The following is a 20,915-nucleotide window of genomic DNA, read 5'->3' as shown; positions in this document are numbered from 1 at the left end:
GGAAGGAGCTAAGAGTGGAATTACCCTGGCAGCACAGTTGAGATTATTCATCTGCTTCCTGCCCTTGATGGTACATTGTGGAGAGGTGGCAGCCTTGCTGACCTTTTGGCAATGGCCTCACAGCGGAGAGGTGCAGCTGATGTGCTTCTTTGAACCATCCCTGGGGTAGAGCACATGAAAGTCAGCCTCAACTCCCCGAATGAAGGCCTCGAGGTTCCTGGCATTTAAATAATAATGATCTTTACTAGTGTCACAAGTAGCCTAGTTCCCCCTCTGCCAGGTGTTTCAGAGGGGGAACACACCTGTGCATAATTGATGAGATTCCAAGCACAGAATCCGGTTTGGAATCCCGTCATTCTGGTGAGCGGGGAAGATACTGCCAGAGCTGCCTACTCTCGCACTTAGCCTCAAAATTGAGAATTCCTCCCAGAGTGTGGATAAGGCCACACCTGGAGAGATAATGTGTTGTCACTCTCAGAGGACTGTAAGAGCCGCGGAACATTGTGTGGTAAAGTTACTGGCATTTTATGCATTTATGAGGAAAAGTTATGAGGATTGTTGCCATTTACAGGGTGGTTTAACTGAGTTATTTCAGTCAAGATCTGTTCCGAAAGGTTTAAGAAGTACTGTTCAGTGTGTCATGGTATTCCGGTGTTTCAGTGTAATATTTAAAATTTCTTTATTTAATAGATGTTTAAATTTAATATTAAAATCATCATAATTGTTCTGAGAGGTTACTTCCTGATTTCAAAAAACCTCCTCATAAAGTACAAATTGCCAAACCAGTATCGCAGCTGTTTCGCGTTTTCCTTTGGAATTTGGGCAGCTCGGCATATCTGCTGGGATATCACACTTAAATCTTGGAATGCAACTGTGAATAAGGATTACCATGGCAGAAGTAAAACAAAAACAATTTTATTTATTCTGCAGCAGCAAAAGAAAAAAATCCAAGCTACTGTACATACATGAATCAAAATGTAATTTTCCACAAGGAGATTTGAATTTAAATCGCCATAGTCACAGATGACCAGAGGTTGTTTTCCCCTTTGAGAGAAAGCGATGACTGGTGGTGATTTAACCTGAAGATCACCAAACCTCAGTCGAGGGTAAGAAGGTGGACCTTCATGAAGAACCTCAGCTGGTACAGGAATAAAACTCATGTGGTTGGCTTCAGCCTGCACCACGAACCAACTGTCCAGCCAACATGGAGAAAATGCAGTACAGATTTGCCAAAATGACTGTTACTAGATAATATTTTTAAAGCTGCAATAGTTAACATAGTTGAGGGACTCATCGGCAGACTCCGGAATCGCGAATTGCGATTGGGCGGAAAATCGGTTTTGACGCCAAAATCGTGGTGGATACCGGGTTCACGCCAAATTGCAATTCTCCTGTGCATCAACAGCGAGGAAAATGCGTTCCACTCCGCACGTACAGTAAATGCCGTTGGTACATCATTAGCGTGTCTGACTCGGTATTCTCCGGGGCCTCCACGATCCTCTGCCTCCACCGACGGCAAGGTTCACTTGTGCTTTCAAAAATCATGAAACAGGCACCGTGGCTGATGAGGGGGAGAGAGGGATGAGCAGCGGGTGGCCAAGAGGTGGGCTATAGGGTCAGGATGGATGGGAACCGAACACCATTGCCGCAACCTGCTAGGCATCTATGCGGTTGCACGTGCTGATGACTGTCACTGTGAACTTCGTACCACAAGATGTATGGATGCCCCCCCCCAGACACTCCCTTGGTACCCTATGGTCCCAGTCAACCTACCAACGAGATGAACGTCCTCTAGCACAACCAGTGCCATCCCGTTGGCTGGGATGAGTGTTTGGGGTGTGGAGTACTAATATGTCGCTGCAGCTTGTCAGCCTTTCGAGTGCCAATCCCGACACCCCGGCGAATCCGATACCGTTTCCATTGGAATCCTTCGTGTTCCACATCGTGCAGGTGCTAGCCTATTAACGGTCAGTGAATTGTTCCAGGTGCGGTAGCAGTTTTTCTGACGTAGAACTCCACTAATCCCGCCCTGGGGTCAACACTTAATCTCAGGAAGGGAGAAGCCAGCCAAGGATTTTGAACTTTAAATCTGATGAAGAACTGTTTTATAAATTTAAGAGCAGCAGTTTTGAACGGATTTAAAACATTGATGCAAGCACAATGCAAGACTTACTTGATGTTAAAGCCAACAAATCTGAAGCAATAATATCTAAGTATTAAGACAATTCGAAGTGAAGTTAACTAGGTAATGGATGACACATTGAAATCAAGTTAATTGTCAACCACTATGAAATGCAAATTATTGTTGAAAATAATTTTCTCATTTTCCTCTCTTGAGCACTGAGGATGGCGTAGGTAACGAAGAACCTCAGCCTTCAGATCCGGAGGGGCAGTTTTCCCGAAGTCTGCTACATCTGTGATGAAATCCAACAGACATTCCCCATTTTCATTCCCTTCAATGAAACACTCTGTGATATCCATGTCAGACGGTAGCTCATAGATCTGATACTTCACTCTCATTTCATCAAGCACTTTTTGGACGCCAAGGAAACCACTTTTGGTAGGAAAATGGGATCCAACCTTTTTCCAAAGTGAATGCCATCCTCCATCACCTGTTAAAAGTAATATGTGAAATATAATTGTAAAACAAAATGAATTGAAAAGCAGATATGTGGAAATGAGAAGGTTTCAAGTTGATCAAGACAAGCTGAGTGAGTGGGCAAACACATGGCAGATGCAATTCAATGTGGCTAAATGTGAAGTTATACAATTCGGTGTGAAAATCAGAGAGGAAGAGTGTTATTCAAATGGAGTTTTATCGGGAAGTGCAAATGCACGTAGGTACCTGGGCGTCCTTGAACACAAGTCAATGAAAGCGGAGAGGCAGGTGCAGCAACCAATTAGGAAGGCAAATGGTAAGTTGGTCTTCATTGCAAGTGGATTGGACTTCAGAAATAGGTACTTTACTCAAGTATACAAGGTCTTGGTGAGGCCACACCTGGAGGATTGAGTGCAGTTTTGGTCTCCCTTCCTTAGAAATGATATACTTGCCATAGTGTGAGTACAGCAGAGGTTCACTCGGCTGACACCGGGTTGGAAGGACTGTCCTATGAAGATAGACTGGTTTGCATGGGCCTCGATACATTGTAGTTTAGAAAGATGAGAGGAGATACGTTTGAGGTGTAGAAACATATAACAGGGCTGGACAGACTAGATGCAGGGAGGATGTTTTACCTGGTTAGGGAATTTAGATCCAGGGGACACAGTGTCAGGATACAGGGTGGGCCATTTTGGACAGAGATGAGGAGAGTTCCTTCACTCAAGGGGCAGTGAACCTGTGGAAATCTTTACCACAGAGGGCTGTGGAGGCCAAGTCACTGAATATATTCAAGAAAGAGAGAGATAATCTTTGAGATTTTATTGGAATCAAGGGGTATGGGTAGAAGGCGGCAATCTGTCATTCAAATAGACGATCAACCATAATCCTACTGAATGACAGATCAGGCCCAAAGGGTTCAATGGCCTACTCTTCCTCCTAGCCTCTATGTTTATCTATGTTTCTCTGGATAGTCTGGATTCCTTCTGTGAAAATTAGTTTTTGGTGCTATTTAAAAATATATTCATGATTTGTGGGAAGAAGATAACCTGTTGTAACATGTGTTTGCCATGCCAATTAAAACATATTTATTGCATGTGTACCTCTATGGTAAGAATATTTTGGAACATGTTTGGCAATTGGTGTATTGTGTAAATATCACTCATTTTGATTTGCTGAGTTAACAAGGAACACACCAATGTCTTGAGTTTTTCCAATCTCAAATATTGGAGAATCAGAGGATATTGCAAGTGAAAAAATGAGCCCATCAGTTTATCAACCGTTCCTCCCCACAATTAATTCCATTGCTGCTCATTCCGCATTGCTTTGAATATTCCCCCTTGTTAAAACATTTAATTCCCTATTTAAAATATCTATTAACTCTGTTTCAACCAGGCTTTGTGCAGAGATTTCTACATTCTACATAAAGCAATTTTTCTCACCTTTAGATTTTTGTGACTACCTTTAATATGTGGTCTCTTGTTACCATCTCACGAATTGAAACACTCTGTCACTAGTTATTCTATCATAACATTGAAAACTTCTGTCAGACCATCATTTCACTTCTCCAGAGAAAAGAGTGCAAACTCTGGAGTCTCTTTTTAGCAAATGTAAACCTTTGTCGTTTTTACGACCGGAGCAAATCTCGGCTGCAATTTTTACATTGTGATTTATTGCCTTCCCAATCCCCAAATTGCACACAACATCCAAAGCCTAACATAAGAATATAACATAAGAACTAGGAGCAGGAGTAGGCCATCTGGCCCCTCGAGCCTGCTCCGCCATTCAATGTGATCATGGCTGATCTTTGTGGACTCAGCTCCACTCTCCGGCCCGTACACCATATCCTCGAATCCCTTTATTCTTTAGAAAGGTATCTATCTTTTTCTTAAAGAGGTTTAAAGAAGGAGCCTCAACTGCTTCACTGGGCAAGGAATTCCAGAGATTTACAACCCTTTGGGTGAAGAAGTTCCTCCTACACTCCGTCCTAAATCAACTTCCCGTGATTTTGAGGCTATGCCCCCTAGCTCTGCTTTCCCCGACCAGTGGAAACAACCTGCCCGCATCTATCCTATCTATTCCCTTCATAATTTTATATGTTTCAATAAGATCCCCCCGCATCCTTCTAAACTCCAATGAGTACAGTCCCAGTCTACTCAACTTCTCGTCATAATCTAATCCCCTCAACTCTGAGATCAACCTAGTGAATCTCCTCTGCACTCCCTCCAGTGCCAATATGTCCTTTCTCAGATAAGGAGACCAAAACTGAACACAATACTTCAGATGCGGCCTCACCAACACCCTATACAATTGCAGCATAACCTCCCTAGTCTTGAACTCCATCCCTCTAGCAACAAAAGACAAAACTCAATTAGCCTTCTTAATCATCTGTTGCACCTGCACACCAACTTTTTGCGACTCGTGCACAAGCACACCAGGTCCCTCTGCACAGCAGCATGTTTTAACATATTACCGTTTAAATAATAATCCATTCTGCTGTTATTCCTCCCAAAATGGATAGCCTCACACTTGTCAACATTGAATTCCATCTGCCAGACCCTAGCCCATTCACCCAACCCATCCAAATCCTTCTGCAGACTTCCGGTATCCTCTGCACGTTTTGCTTTACCACTCATCTTAGTGTCGTCTGCAAACTTTGCCACATTGCACTTGGTCCCCAACTCCAAATCATCTATGTAAATTGTGAACAACTGCGGGCCCAACACTGATCCTAGAGGGACCCCACTAGTTACAGGTTGCCAACCAGAGAAATACCCATTTATCCCCACTCTCTGCTTTCTGTTAGTTAACCAATCCTCTACCCATGCTACCACTTTACCCTCAATGCCATGCATCTTTAGTTTATGCAGCAACCTTTTGTGTGGCACCTTGTCAAAAGCTTTCTGGAAATCCAGATATACCACATCCATTGGCTCCCCGTTATCTACTGCACTGGTAACGTCCTCAAAAAATTCTACCAAATTAGTTAGACACGACCTACCCTTTGTGAACCCATGCTGCATCTGCCCAATGGGACAATTTCCCTCCAGGTGCCCCGCTATTTCCTCCTTAATGATAGATTCCAGCATTTTCCCTATAACCGAAGTTAAGCTTACCGGCCTATAGTTACCCGCTTTCTGCCGACCTCCTTTTTTAAACAGTGGTGTCACGTTTGCTACTTTCCAATCCTCTGGGACCACCCCAGAGTCTAGTGAATTTTGATAAATTATCACTAGTGCGTTTACAATTTCCCTAGCCATCTCTTTTAACACTCTGGGATGCATCCCATCAGGACCAGGAGACTTGTCTGCCTTTAGCCCCATTAGCTTGCCCAATACTGCCTCCTTAGTGATTACAATCATCTCAAGGTCCTCACCTATCATATCTTTTTTCCATCAGTCACTGGCATGTTATTTGTGTCCTCCACTGTGAAGACTGACCCAAAAAACCTGTTCAGCTCCTCAGCCATTTCCCCGTCTCCTATTATTAAATCTCCCTTCTCATCTTCCAAAGGACCAATATTTACCTTAGCCACTCTTTTTTGTCTTTTATATTTGTAGAAGCTTTTACTATCTGCTTTTATGTTCTGAGCCAGTTTACTTTCATAGTCTACCTTACTCTTCTTTATAGCTTTTTTAGTAGCTTTCTGTTGTCCCCTAAAGACTTCCCAGTCCTCTAGTCTCCCACTAATTTTTGCCACTTTGTATGTTTTTTCCTTCAATTTGATACTCTCCCTCACCTCCTTAGATATCCACGGTCGATTTTTCCCCTTTCTACCGTCTTTCTTTTTTGTCGGTATGAACCTTTCCTGAACACTGTGAAAGATCGTTCGGAAGGTTCTCCACTGTTCCTCAACTGCTTCACCATGAAGTCTTTGCTCCCAGTTTACCTTAGCTAGTTCTTCTCTCATCCCATTGTAATCGCCTTTGTTTAAGCACAAAACACGAGTGTTTGATTTTATCTTGTCATCCTCCAACTGTATTTTAAATTCCACCATATTGTGGTCGCTCCTTCCAAGAGGATCCCGAACTATGAGACCTAATTAAAATTATTAGACCACAAGACCATCAGACATATGAGCAGCATTAGGCCATTCAGCCCATCGGGTCTGCTCCCAATTCAATCATGGATGATATGTTTTCCGGCCTTTGCCTCATACATAGATACATAGAAGTCAGGAGCAGGAGGGGCCTTTTGGCCCTTCAAGCCTGCTCTGCCATTCATCACGATCATGGCTGATCATCCAACTTAATAGCATAATCCTGCTTTCTCTCCATAGCCTTTGATCCCATTCTCCCCAAGTGCTATATCTAGCCGTCTCTTGAATATATTTAATGTTTTAGCATTAACTACTTCCTGTGAAATGAATTGAAAAAGAAATGAAAATGAAAATCGCTTATTGTCACAAGTAGGCTTCAAATGAAGTTACTGTGAAAAGCCCCTAGTCGCCACATTCCGGCGCCTGTTCGTAAAGATGAGACGTGAAGGTTCAGTTAGGGCGCTCGAGAGTTACAAGTTAGTTAGGAAGGACCTAAAGAGAGAGCTAAGAAGAGCCAGGAGGGGACATGAGAAGTCTTTGGCAGATAGGATCAAGGATAATCCTAAAGCTTTCTATGGATATGTCAGGAATAAAAGAATGACTAGGGTAAGAGTAGGGCCAGTCAACGACAGTAGTGGGAAGCTGTGCGTGGAGTCCGAGGAGATAGGAGAGGTGCTAAATGAATATTTTTCATCAGTATTCACACAGGAAAAAGACAATGTTGTCGAGGAGAATACTGAGTGTCATGCGAGACTGTCTTTAAGAACTGGATATTGAAGCAATGTACCTTTAAGAAAACACTGATGTCATAGAGTGGGTGGAGCTCAGCTCAGTTCAGCCATTCTGCAGTTTGGTTTTGCAATTTAAAAAAGTGCCTGGTTGGTTTTGCTGAGAGCAGTTTAAAAGTGCCTGGCTGTTTTGCTGTGAGCAGTTTAAAAGTAGAAAGCCAGTTTGAGACAGCAACTTGAGAAGTTCTGGTTTGCTGTGAGTGCTTGAAGGGAGAAAGCCAGGTTTGAGAAAGCAGCTTGGGGTGTGTCTGTGTGTTTACAGAGAGCTGCAGGAAGAAAGCAGGGTGCTGGAGTTGAAGTCACCCAAGCTAATTTATCTCTGCCATTCTACAGAAAATATATATATATCCTTTAGCCTGATGTGATACTGTTTAAAGATGTTAAGTCTCTTGGAAGTTTGAAGAACATTTTAAAGAGTTATTTACTGTTGCAATATTTTCTGAGTTATCTTTGAAGTAAGGGGTGTTAAGAGATCCAATGCTTATTTCAGATGTTAAGTTGAGTTCATGGAATAAACAGTGTTTTGTGTTTGAAAACCCACGTGTCCATAATTGTAATCCCACACCTAGGGAAAAAGCCGTGTGCTAGGAAAAGCAACAAATCCATTAAAGGGAGAGGTTGGTTGAACTCCATGATACATTTTGGGGTTCCGAAAACGCCTCGCCCATAACACTGAGATGCAGGCTACTAGACTAGAAGGGCTTGAGGTTCATAAGGAAGAGGTGTTAGCCATTCTGGAAAGTGTGAAAATAGATTAGTCCCCTCGGCCGGATGGAATTTATCCTAGGATTCTCTGGGAAGCTAGGGAGGAGATTGCTGAGCCTTTGGCTTTGAACTTTAAGTCATCTTTGTCTACAGGAATAGTGTCAGAAGACTGGAGGATAGCAAATGTTTTCCCCTTGTTCAAGAAGGGGTGTAGAGACAACCCCGGTAACTGTAGACCAGTGAGCCTTACTTCTGTTGTGGGCAAAGTCTTGGAAAGGTTTATAAGAGATAGGATGTATAATCATCTGGAAAGGAATAATTTGTTCAGAGATAGTCAACACGGTTTTGTGAAGGGTACGTTGTTATTGAGTTCTTTGAGAAGGTGACCAAACAGGTGGATGAGGGTAAAGTAGTTGATGTGGTGTATTTGGATTTCAGTAAAGCGTTTGATAAGGGTCCCCAAGGTAGGCTATTGCAGAAAATACGGCGGCATGGGATTCAAGGTGATTTAGCAGTTTGGATCAGAAATTGGCTAGCTGGAAGAAGACAAAGGGTGGTGGTTGATGGGAAATGTTCAGCCTGGAGTCCAGTTACTAGTGGTATACCACAAGGATCTGTTTTGGGGCCACTGCTGTTTGTAATTTTTATAAATGACCTGGAGGAGGGCATAGAAGGATGGGTGAGTAAATTTGCAGATGACACTAAAGTCAGATGGTCGAGTGAGGGAACCATGGTTGACAAGAGAGGTTGAATGTCTTGTTAAGAGGAAAAAGGAGACTTATGTAAGGCTGAGGAAACAAGGTTCAGACAGGGCATTGGAGGGATACAAGATAGCCAGGAGGGAACTGAAGAACGGGATTAGGAGAGCTAAGAGAGGGCATGAACAATCTTTGGTGGGTAGGATCAAGGAAAACCCCAAGGCCTTTTCCACATATGTGAGAAATATGAGAATGACGAGAGCGAGGGTAGGTCCGATCAAGGACAGTAGCAGGAGATTGTGTATTGAGTCTGAAGAGATAGGAGAGGTCTTGAATGAGTACTTTTCTTCTGTATTTACAAATGAGAGGGGCGATATTGTTGGAGAGGACAGTGTGAAACAGATTGGGCAGCTCGGGGAAATACTTGTTAGGAAGGAAAATGTGTTGGGCATTTTGAAAAACTTGAGGATAGACAAGTCCCCCGGGCCTGACGGGATATATCCAAGGATTCTATGGGAAGCAAGAGACGAAATTGCAGAGCCGTTTGCAATGATCTTTTCGTCCTCACAGTCAACAGGGGTGGTACCAGGGGATTGGAGAGTGGCGAATGTCGTGCCCCTGTTCAAAAAAGGGACTAGGGATAACCCTGGGAATTACAGGCCAGTTAGTCTTACTTGGGTGGTAGGCAAAGTAATGGAAAGGGTACTGAAGGATAGGATTTCTGAGCATCTGGAAAGACACTGCTTGATTAGGGATAGTCAGCACGGATTTGTGAGGGGTAGGTCTTGCCTTACAAGTCTTATTGAATTCTTTGAGGAGGTGACCAAGCATGTGGATGAAGGTAAAGCAGTGGATATAGTGTACATGGATTTTAGTAAGGCATTTGATAAGGTTCCCCATGATAGGCTTCTGCAGAAAGTAAGGAGGCATGGGATAGTGGGAAATTTGGCCAGTTGAACAACGAACTGGCTAACCAATAGAAGTTAGAGAGTGGTGGTGGATGGCAAATATTCAGCCTGGATCCCAGTTACCTGTGGCGTACCGCAGGGATCAGTTCTGGGTCCTCTGCTGTTTGTGATTTTCATTAATGACTTGGATGAGGGAGTTGAAGGGTGGGTCAGTAAATTTGCAGATGATACGAAGATTGGTGGAGTTGTAGATAGTGAGGAGGGCTGTTGTCGGCTGCAAAGAGACGTAGATAGGATGCAGAGCTGGGCTGAGAAGTGGCAGATAGAGTTTAACCCTGAAAAGTGTGAGGTTGTCCATTTTGGAAGGACAAATATGAATGTGGAATACAGGGTTAACGGTAGAGTTCTTGGCAATGTGGAGGAGCAGAGAGATCTTGTGGTCTATGTTCATTCATCTTTGAAAGTTGCCACTCAAGTGGATAGAGCTGTGAAGAAGGCCTATGGTGTGCTCGCGTTCATTAACAGAGGGATTTAATTTAAGAGCCATGAGTTGATGATGCAGCTGTACAAAACTTTGGTCAGGCCACATTTGGAGTACTGTGTACAGTTCTGGTCATCTCATTTTAGGAAGGATGTGGAAGCTTTGGAAAAGGTGCAAAGGAGATTTACCAGGATGTTGCCTGGAATGGAGAATAGGTCTTACGAGGAAAGGTTGAGGGTGCTAGTCCTTTTCTCATTAGAACGGAGCAGGATGAGGGGTGACTTGATAGAGGTTTATAAGATGATCAGGGGAATAGATAGACAGTCAGAGACTTTTTCCCGGGGTGGAACAAACCATTACAAGGGGACATAAATTTAAGGTGAAAGGTGGAAGATATAGGAGGGATATCAGAGGTAGGTTCTTTACCCAGAGAGCAGTGGGGGCATGGAAAGCACTGCCTGTGGACGTAGTTGAGTCAGAAACATTAGGGACCTTCAAGCAGCTATTGGATAGGTACATGGATTACGGTAAAATGATATAGTATAGATTTATTTGTTCTTAAGGGCAGCACAGTAGCATTGTGGATAGCACAATTGCTTCACAGCTCCAGGGTCCCAGGTTCGATTTCGGCTTGGATCACTGTCTGTGCGGAGTCTGCACATCCTCCCCGTGTCTGTGTGGGTTTCCTCCGGGTGCTCCGGTTTCCTCCCACAGTCCAAAGATGTGCAGGTTAGGTGGATTGTCCATGATAAATTGCCCTTAGTGTCCAAAATTGCCCTTGGTGTTGGGTGGAGGTGTTGAATTTGGGTAGGGTGCTCTTTCCAACAGCCCGTGCAGACTCAAAGGGCCGAATGGCCTCCCTCTGCACTGTAAATTCAATGATAATCTGTGATTAATCTAGGACAAAGATTCGGCACAACATCGTGGGCCGAAGGGCCTGTTCTGTGCTGTATTTTCTATGTTCTATGTTAAAGTCGGTGGAGTTGTGGACAGTGCGGAAGGATGTCACAAGTTACAGAAAGACATAGATAAGCTGCAGAGCTGGGCTGAGAGGTGGCAAATGGAGTTTAATGTAGAAAAGTGTGAGGTGATTCATTTTGGAAGGAATAACAGGAAGACAGAGTGCTGGGCTAATGGTAAGATTCTTGGTAGTGTGGATGAGCAGAGCGATCTCGGTGTCCATGTACATAGATCCCTGAAAGTTGCAACCCAGGTCGAGAGGGTTGTTAAGAAGGCATACAGTGTGTTAGCTTTTATTGGTAGAGGGATTGAGTTTCGGAGCCATGAGGTCATGTTGCAGCTGTACAAAACTCTGGTGCGGCCGCATTTGGAGTATTGCGTGCAATTCTGGTCGCCGCATTATAGGAAGGATGTGGAAGCATTGGAAAGGGTGCAGAGGAGAGTTACCAGAATGTTGCCTGGTATGGAGGGAAGATCTTATGAGGGAAGGCTGAGGGACTGGAGGCTGTTTTCGTTAGAGAGAAGATAGTTAAGAGGTGACTTAATTGAGGCATACAGGGTGATCAGAGGATTAGACAGGGTGGACAGTGAGAGCCTTTTTCCTCGGATGGTGATGTCTAGCACGAGGGGCATAGCTTTAAATTGAGGGGAGATAGATATAGGACAGATGTCAGAAGTAGGTTCTTTACTCAGAGAGTAGTAAGGGCGTGGAATGCTCTACCTGCAACAGTAGTGGACTCGTCAATACTAAGAGCATTCAAATGGTCATTGGATAGACATATGGATGATAAGGGAATAGTGTAGATGGGCTTTAGAGTGGATTCACAGGTCGGCGTAACATCGAGGGCCAAACGGCCTGTAATGCTGTAATGTTCTATGTTCTATGTTTTCCACCTTGTATTCCATCTGCCCACTCTCTTAGCCTGTCCAAGCCCTTCTGCAGCCTCCCTCTTCATCAACACAACCTGTCCCTCAACATAGAACAGAGAACAAAGAACAATACAGCACAGGAACAGGCTCTTCAGCCCTCCAAGCCTGCGCCGACCATGGTACCTGTCTAAATTAAAACATATGCACTTAAGGAGTCCATTCCCACCCTATTCATATATTTGTCTCGATGCCCCTTAAATGCCGCCATCGTACCTGCTCCCACCACCTCCCCAGGCAGCATGTTCCATATATTTACCACCCTCTGTGTACAATTCTTGCCTCGCACATCTGGTCTAAACTTTTCCCCATGCAGTTTAAACCTATGTCCCCTAGTACATCAGTCTCCTCCCCTTGGAAGGGCATCTGACTATCCAATCTGTCCATGCCACTCATAATCTTGTAGATTTCTATCAGGTCGCCTCTCAACCTCCGTTGTTCCAGTGAGAACAGATTCAATTTATCTAACCTCTCCTCATATTTAATGCCTTCCATACCAGGCAATATCCTAGTAAACCACTTCTGACCCTCTCCAAAGCATCCACATCCTACTGCTAGTGTGGCGACCAGAATTGTACACAATATTCCAAATGAGGCCTAACTAAGGTCCTGTACAGCTGCAACATGACTTGCCAATATTTATATTCAATGCCCTGACCAATAAAGGCCAGCATGCCATATGCCTTCTTGACCACCTTATCCACCTGCGTTGCCACTTTCAGTGATCGGTGGACATGCATGCCCAGATCTCTCTGCCTGTCAGTACTCACAAGAGTTCTACCATTTATTGTGTAATTCCTACAGGCATTGGACCTTCCAAAGTGCATTACCTCACACTTGTTCGGATTAAACTCCATCTGCCATTTCTCCGCCCAAGACTCCAACCAGTTTAATCCTGCGATATCCTCTGACAATCCTCTTCACTCTCTGCAACTCCACCAATTTCTGTGTCGTCTGCGAACTTACTAATCAGACCAGCTACATTTTCTTCCAAATCATTTATATACACTGCAAACAACAAAGGCCCCAGGACTGATCAATGTGGTATGCCGCTAGTCACAGTCTTCCATTCAGAAAAGCACCCTTCTACTGCTACCCTCTGATTTGTGTGCCCAAGCCAGTTCTGTATCCAACTGTTCAACTCTCCTCTGATCCCATGTGACTTCACCTTTTGTACCAGTCTACCATGAGGTATCTTGTCAAAGGCTTTACTGAAGTCCATGTATACAACATCTACTGCCTTTCCCTCATCTATCATCTTTGTCACTTCCTCGAAAAACTCGATCAAATTAGTGAGGCACGACCTCCCCTTCACAAAACCATGCTGTCCATCACTAATAAGTCCATTTGTTTCCAAATGTGAGTAAATCCTGGCTCTAAAAATCTTTTCCAATAATTTCCCTACCACTGACATAAGGCTCACCGGCCTAGAATTTCCTGGTTTATCCCTGCTGCCATTGAACAATGGAACAACATTGGCTACTCTCCAGTCCTCTGGAACTTCACCCGTAGCCAATGAGTATACAAAGATTACTGTCAAGGCCCCCAGAAATTCCTTCCCTTGCTTCACTCAGTATTCTGGGGCAGATCCCATCAGGCCCTGGGGACTTATCTACTTTAATGCTTTTTAAGATGCCCAACACCTTGTCTTCATTGATATCAACATGGCTCAGAATATTTACATATTCTACCCTATACCCCTCATCCACCAAGTCCTTCTCTTTGGTGAATACTAAGGCCAAGTATTCATTTAGTATCTCGCCCATTTCCTCTGGTTCCATACATAGATTCCCTCCGATATCCTTGAATGGACCAACCCTTTCTCTGACTCTACATGAAGTGGCGCCGCCATCTTCACCTCCTGGGGCCACGCGCGGCCATTGGCGCCGCCATCTTCTCCCCCTCAGTCCACGTGCGTCCCATGGGCGCCACCATCTTGTCCTGCTCCACCAACGTGCAGCCCATTGGCGCCGCCATTTTTTCCCGCCCCCGCAACGTGCGTCCCACGCATTTTGTTCCCCGCAGGATCTCCAGCAACCGCCATCTTGCCTTCCCCATGGGGCGTGGACGCCAGCGAACTTCCACGACCTGGGCCTCCAACGCTCTTCGTCTGAAACCAGTGACGATCACCCACAGCTCGCCTCGATGATGCTGGACCAGTCTTGTCCACACAACCTGGCCACCGCTTCGACAACGGTGAAAATCAACGGCCACGTGACCTCTTGCCTGCTGGACTCCGGGAGCACCGAAAGCTTCATACACCCGGATAAAGTAAGGCGCAGCTCCCTCGCGGTCCACCCCGCCAATCAAAGGATCTCTCTGGCCTCCGGATCCCACTCTGTTCCGATCCGAGGGTTCTGCACAGTCGCTCTCACAGTCCAGGGCGTGGAGTTCAGCGGCTTTCGCCTTTACGTCCTTCCTAAAATCTGCGCTGCACTACTGCTAGGCCTGGATTTTCAGTGCAATCTCCAGAGCCTCACCCTCAAATTTGGTGGGCCCCTTCCACCCCTCACTGTGTGTGGCCTCATGACCGTAAAGGTCGACCCCCCCCCCCCACCGGCCCCTCTTTGGCAATCTTACTTCAGATTGCAAGATGTTCACCACCAGGAGCAGACGGTACAGCACCCAGGACAAGGCATTCATCAGGTCCAAGGTCCAGCGGCTGCTTCGAGTGGGTGTCATCGAGGCCAGCAACAGCCCCTGGAGAGCCCAAGTGGTAGTCGTTAAAACTGGGGAGAAAAACCGAATCGTCGTGGACTACAGCCAGACCATCAATCGGTACACGCAGCTCGACGCGTACCCACTCCCACGCATATCTGATATGGTAAATCAGATTGCGCAGTACAGGGTCTTCTCAACGATTGACCTAAAATCCGCCTACCATCAGCTCCCCATCCGTAAATCCGACTACCCATACACTGCCTTCGAGGCAGACGGTCAACTCTACCATTTTCTTAGGGTTCCCTTTGGAGTCACTAATGGGGTCTCGGTCTTCCAAAGGGAGATGGACCGAATGGTCGACCGGTATGGTTTGCGGGCCTCGTTCCCGTACCTGGACAATGTCACCATCTGCTGCCATGATCAGCAGGACCACGATGCCAACCTCGCTAAATTTCTCCGCACCGCCACTCTCCTCAATCTTACTTATAACAAAGAGAAGTGTGTGTTCAGCATGACCCGCTTAGCCATCCTCGGCTATGTGGTCCAGAATAGAGTTCTGGGGCCCGATCCCGACCGCATGCGCCCCCTCATGGAGCTTCCCCTCCCCCACTGCCTCAAGGCCCTCAAACGTTGCCTGGGCTTCTATTTGTACTACGCTCAGTGGGTCCCAAACTATGTGGACAAGGCCCGCCCACTCATACAGTCCACCCAGTTCCCCCTCACGGCTGAGGCACAACAGGCCTTCGCCCGGATCAGAGCTGATATAGCCAAGGCAGGGATGCACGCAGGAGACGAGACACTGCCCTTTCAAGTAGAAAGCTACGCATCAGATGTCGCCCTTGCCGCCACCCTCAATCAGGCAGGCAGACCCCTGCCGTTCTTTCCCCGCACCCTTCATGCCACTGAAATTCGGCACTCATCCGTCGAAAAAGAGGCCCAGGCTATCGTTGAAGCTGTGCGGCATTGGAGGCATTACCTGGCTGGCAGGAGATTCACTCTCCTCACTGACCAACGGTCGATAGCCTTCATGTTCAACAACACGCAGCGGGGCAAGATCAAAAATGATAAAATCTTGCGGTGGAGAATCGAGCTCTCCACCTATAATTACGAGATTCTGTATCGCCACGGCAAGCTCAATGAGCCCCCAGACGTCCTCTCCCGAGGTACATGTGCCAGCGCACAAGTAGACCAACTCCGGGCCCTACATGACAGCCTTTGTCACCTGGGGGATCACACGACTGTACCATCTCATCAAGGCTCGCAACCTGCCCTACTCCGTCGAGTAAGTACGGACAGTCACCAGGGACTGCCAGATCCGTGCGGAGTGCAAGCCGCACTTCTACCGGCCGGACTGTGCCCACCTGGTGAAGCCCTCTCGCCCCTTTGAATGCCTCAGCGTGGATTTCAAAGGGCCCCTCCCCTCAACCGACCGTAACACGTATATTCTCAGTGTGGTCGATGAGTACTCCAGATTCCCCTTCGCCATCCCATGCCCCGATATGACGTCCGCCACCGTCATCAAGTCCCTCAACACAATCTTCGCTCTGTTCGGTTGCCCCGCCTACATTCACAGTGACAGTGGATCCTCATTCATGAGTGATGAATTGCATCAGTTCCTGCTCAGCAGGGGTATTGCCTCCAGCAGAATGACCAGATACAACCCCTGGGGAAACGGGCATGTAGAAAGGGAGAACTGGACAGTTTGGAGGGCCGTCCAGCTGGCCCTACGGTCCAGGAACCTTCCAACCTCTCGCTGGCAGGAGGTCCTCTCTGATGCGCTGCACTCCATCCGGTCACTACTGTGTACCGCTATGAGTAACACACCCCATGAATGTCTTTTTACCTTCCCCAGGAAGTCCACATCCGGGGTGTCATCCCGACTTGGCTCGCAGCTCCAGAACCGGTCCTGCTCCATAGGCACATCCGACTCAACACGGTGGACCCGTTGGTGGATAGGGTACTCTTGCTCCACGCCAACCCCCAATAGGCCTACGTTGCGTACCCCGGCGGCCGGCAAGATACTGTCTCCAAAGGGACCTGGCACCGTCAGGTTCCAACCGAGCATACTCCCCCGCCCCAGCGCCATCCTCCCCTTCCCCGGCGCTTCCATCATTGTCCCCACCAGGCCCATCCCACCTTCCCCTGCCCACACAAGAGGACGATGAAGATTTTGGCACGCTCCCGGAGTCATCTAACAGCAGGCCAGCACCGCCGTCGCCGCCACCATTACTCCGCTGCCAGCGGAACGTCAAGGCTCCAGACAGATTGAACCTTTAACTGGACCTTCAAAATGGACAATTTTTTTTCTCTCTCCATGTTGTTTCTACGACACAGTAAATAATGTTCAACACTGTATATAGTTCCGCACCACCCCCGCCAAACTCATTTTTAACAGGAGGTGAATGTGGTTAACCACTGTACACCTGTATTAGGGGATGTAAGGTAGGACCTGTACTATAGGTTCGCTGGTAGCCCCTGCCGGCTGGCCCCGCCCAGTAGGAGGAGTATAAATATGTGTGTCCTTCATTCAGCTGACTTCCTGCATTGGTTCCCATCCCCCTGCCACGTTAGTTTAAACCCTCCCCAACAGCGCTAGCAAACACCCCCCTAGGACATTGATTCCAGCCCTGCCCAGGTGCAGACCGTCCAATTTGTTATGGTCCCACCTCTCCCAGTACCGGTTCCAAAGTCCCCAAAATCTGAATCCCTCCCTCCTGCACCTTTTCTCAAGCCACACATTCATATTTTTGTATCATATGCAAACTGAGCAACAATGCCCTCAGTTCCTTCTTCCAGATCAATAATGTATATCGTACATTATTCAGGATTCACATGGCCTTCGTGAACTGATTTTCACATGCCGATATTAGTTTGGCAGCATGACGTGGATAGAGTGATGTTTGATTTTGCTGTGAACGCAGATGTGAGGAGAAAGGACACCATTCTGCAATCTGACAGTCGGAGACTGCTCCAGCAACTCGGGAAATGTGTGTGGCAAGAAGTGGAAGAAGGTATTCAAGGGACATTCATGTAACCTTTGGTGCTATATATTAGAGTGCAATTATTCATGTAACGCTACATTCTCTGCACCGCTTATAAGTCTTTAGGCTTTGCATAAGTTCACAAGATATAGGAGTAGAATTAGGCTTTACGGCCCATCGAGTATGCTGCGCCATTCTAACATGGCTGATATGTTCCTCATCTGTTACCTACAAAGCTACAGACCAAAAGCTGGATTGTAAAATCAGCCAGAGCATCTCCTCCCGAGAACACATGACCGAGGAGCAGGAGTAGGAAATTTAGCTTCCCGAGCCTAAACACCTCCAATGTGTCCATGGCTGATTCCATTATGGCCTCAACTCCACTTTCCTGCACATTCTCCATAACTCCTCAATCCATTGTGAACTAAAAATCTGTCTAATTCTTCCTTTAATTGACTCACTGTCCCTGCATCCACCAGACTCTGGGGTAGCAAATTCCACAGATTCACAACCCTTTGGGAGAAATAGTTTCTCCTCAAATCTGTTTTAAATTTTCTACTTCTTGTTCCAAGCTTATGACCTCTTGTTCCACAAGACAAAGCATCTGCTCCACGTCTACTTTATCCATATCTTTTAGCATCTTGTAAACCTCAATTTGATCTCCCTCCATTTTTCTAAACTCTAGACAGTATAGGCCGAAACTGTTCAATCTCGCCTCATACGCCTCATCTCTGGAATCAATCTTGTGAATCGTCTCTGACCTGCCTCTAATGCCACCCATCTTTCCTCAAATTAGGGGACCAAAACTGTGCACAATATTCCAGGTTCAATCTCACTCATACCTTGTATAGTTGCAACAACACTTCCTTACCTTTATATTGAATTTGTTTTGCTATAAATGCCAACATTCCATTTGCTTTCCTTATTAACTGCTGCACCTGCACCCATGCACGAGGACACGCTGCTCTCTCTGCATTGGAGCACCCCAAAGCCTCTCCCGATTTAGATCAAATGTTCCCTTTCCCATTTTTTCAACCAAAATGCATGACCTCACACTTATCCATGTTAAACTCCATCTGCCTCATTTTGGCTTATTTTTCTGACCTATTTGTATCCATTTGTAAGTTTCCTATTTCCTCATTGTAACTTACTGTCCCATCTATTTTTGTGTCATCTGCAAATTTGGCTATGGAACCTTCTATATCTGCATCCAATTTATTAATAGAGAATGTAAATAGCTGGGGTCCAAGGACCGAACACTGTGGCACCCCAATGGTTACATCTTGCCATCCAGAAAAGATGCATTTCATAGATTATCATAGAATTTATAGTGCAGAAGGAGGCCATTCAGCCCATCGAGTCTGCACCGGCACTTGGAAAGAGCACCCTACCCAAGGTCCACACTCCCACCCTATCCCCATAACCCAGTAACCCCACCGAACATTAAGGGCAATTTTGAACACTAAGGGCAATTTATCATGGCCAATCCACCTAACCTGCACATCTTTGGACTGTGGGAGGAAACCGGAGCACCCGGAGGAAACCCACGCACACACGGGGAGGATGTGCAGACTCCGCACAGATAGTGCCCCAAGCCGGAATTGAACCTGGGACCTTGGAGCTGTGAAGCAATTGTGCTATCCACAATGCTGCCGTGCTGCCCATGCATTTATCTCGACTCTCTGTCTCCTGTCCATCAGCCAGTCTTCTATCCAAGCTAATAAGTTACCACTAATCCCATGTGATCTCACCTTGTGAATTAGCCTTCTATACGGCACCTTACCAAATGCCTTCCAAAGTCCAGATGTGCTACATCGACAGATTCCCATTATTCACTTTGCTTGTTAAATCTTCAAATAACTCTAGCAAATTCGACAAACATGATTTGCCCTAAAAAAAAACAATGCTGACACTCTTGAATAAAGCTTTGACTTTTCAAATGTCCTAATATTACGTCCTTGATGATTGATTCTAACAATTTTCCAACAACAGATGTTAAACTAACTGGTCTGTAATTTCCCACAGTTTTTTCAAGGAGTAGCTCTGATAGTTACAAAATTTTTGCATAAATGCCAGATTGTATGGCATTAAATATCAGGAGGAAGATGAATAGCAATGATGTGACATTTGATTGTCTTTTCCCCTGTCGAATTTCAATTTGCGTTGGCCTGGCAGTCCCTCGCGAAAGGAAACTAGAATATCAGAAATGCCAAACATCACGTACCAGAAGCCTGTATTATTAGAAGTTTGCCATTTGTTTCCAGAAGGCTGTGGAAGTACTTGATGGTATCAGGCACACTTTGTACAAAGTACAACATCTAAAGAAAGGGAAAAAACCAGAGAATGCAAATATATCCTCAGAAAGATAAATCCTTTTCTCAAAAATAATTGCGGTACGGTTCTCAATGTGCCTTTAGTTTCTGTTTTGGATCAAAGGGAAATCCTGGCACATTTCTGGCAGGAGGGTATTAACATGGGGCTGAACCTGCTTCTACCAGGGTTTGAACCCTGTATTCTCTGGTTTCTCACTGTCCAAGGGGGCGTTTTGCAAACTGTGGAAATTTCACATCCTGGAATTCGAACACATCCTGGCAAGGCCTCAGCACAGAGCTACTGTGTTGTGTCCTGGTCTTTGGAAAATTTCCAGATGAACCCCTGGGGCAATCAGCTACTTGACACCAAAACTTTTGAAGATTTCTTCTCTACTGGTTCCTTTCCAGACTTCTCCCTTTCCCTGGAGCGTTGTAATAATGCTCTGATCTTCCAGTCTTCTGCAGCACGAGACATTTCTGGGACAATAGCCTTGGCCACAAATTTCTTGCAGTGATCGTTGCAGCACTGGTTGAAGAGTAAGCTGTAAGAGTAAGCTGCTTTTGCATATATTAACAGTGCAGGATTACCACTCCAGTAATTATGCTTCAGTGTCCTTCATCTGAATAGAGGCAGAAAATGTTGGGATGGATTATTTTGAGCTATTGTGGACTTTCCCCTTTTTGACAAAGTCAGACCACTGTGTTGAACGCTGCTGACTCCTTTAAAAAATGCATTTTGGCAAAATTGCCAAGAACAATCAAAATCATTGTGTTGAATGAGTGCTTAGGCCACCTCAATAACTGGCCAAACTGAACATCTCCCCCTACAGTTTTTTGGGAGGTATTTGGGAATGAAAAT

The 20,915-nt window shown here is 45.8% G+C and overlaps 1 protein-coding gene across 1 annotated transcript in view; it reads right to left on the bottom strand.

The window, feature by feature from the left end:
- Positions 1-899: 899 nt before the first annotated feature.
- LOC140388213 (histamine N-methyltransferase-like) overlaps positions 900-20,915 on the bottom strand; it is a 61,406-nt gene continuing 41,390 nt past the window's right edge. Inside the window, exons 5-6 of the mRNA XM_072472011.1 lie at positions 19,969-20,062; positions 900-2,612 (exon numbers count right to left, since the gene is read on the bottom strand). Of these exons, the coding sequence (XP_072328112.1) occupies positions 2,272-2,612; positions 19,969-20,062 (435 nt within the window). The 3' untranslated portion in view covers positions 900-2,271. The remainder of the gene's footprint in view (positions 2,613-19,968; positions 20,063-20,915) is intronic.

Source organism: Scyliorhinus torazame, chromosome 2 (assembly GCF_047496885.1).
Source record: "Scyliorhinus torazame isolate Kashiwa2021f chromosome 2, sScyTor2.1, whole genome shotgun sequence".
Classification (NCBI taxonomy): Eukaryota; Metazoa; Chordata; class Chondrichthyes; order Carcharhiniformes; family Scyliorhinidae; genus Scyliorhinus; species Scyliorhinus torazame.
The sequence above is the reverse complement of the archived record's forward strand: the minus strand, read 5'-3'. Positions and strand labels throughout refer to the sequence as shown.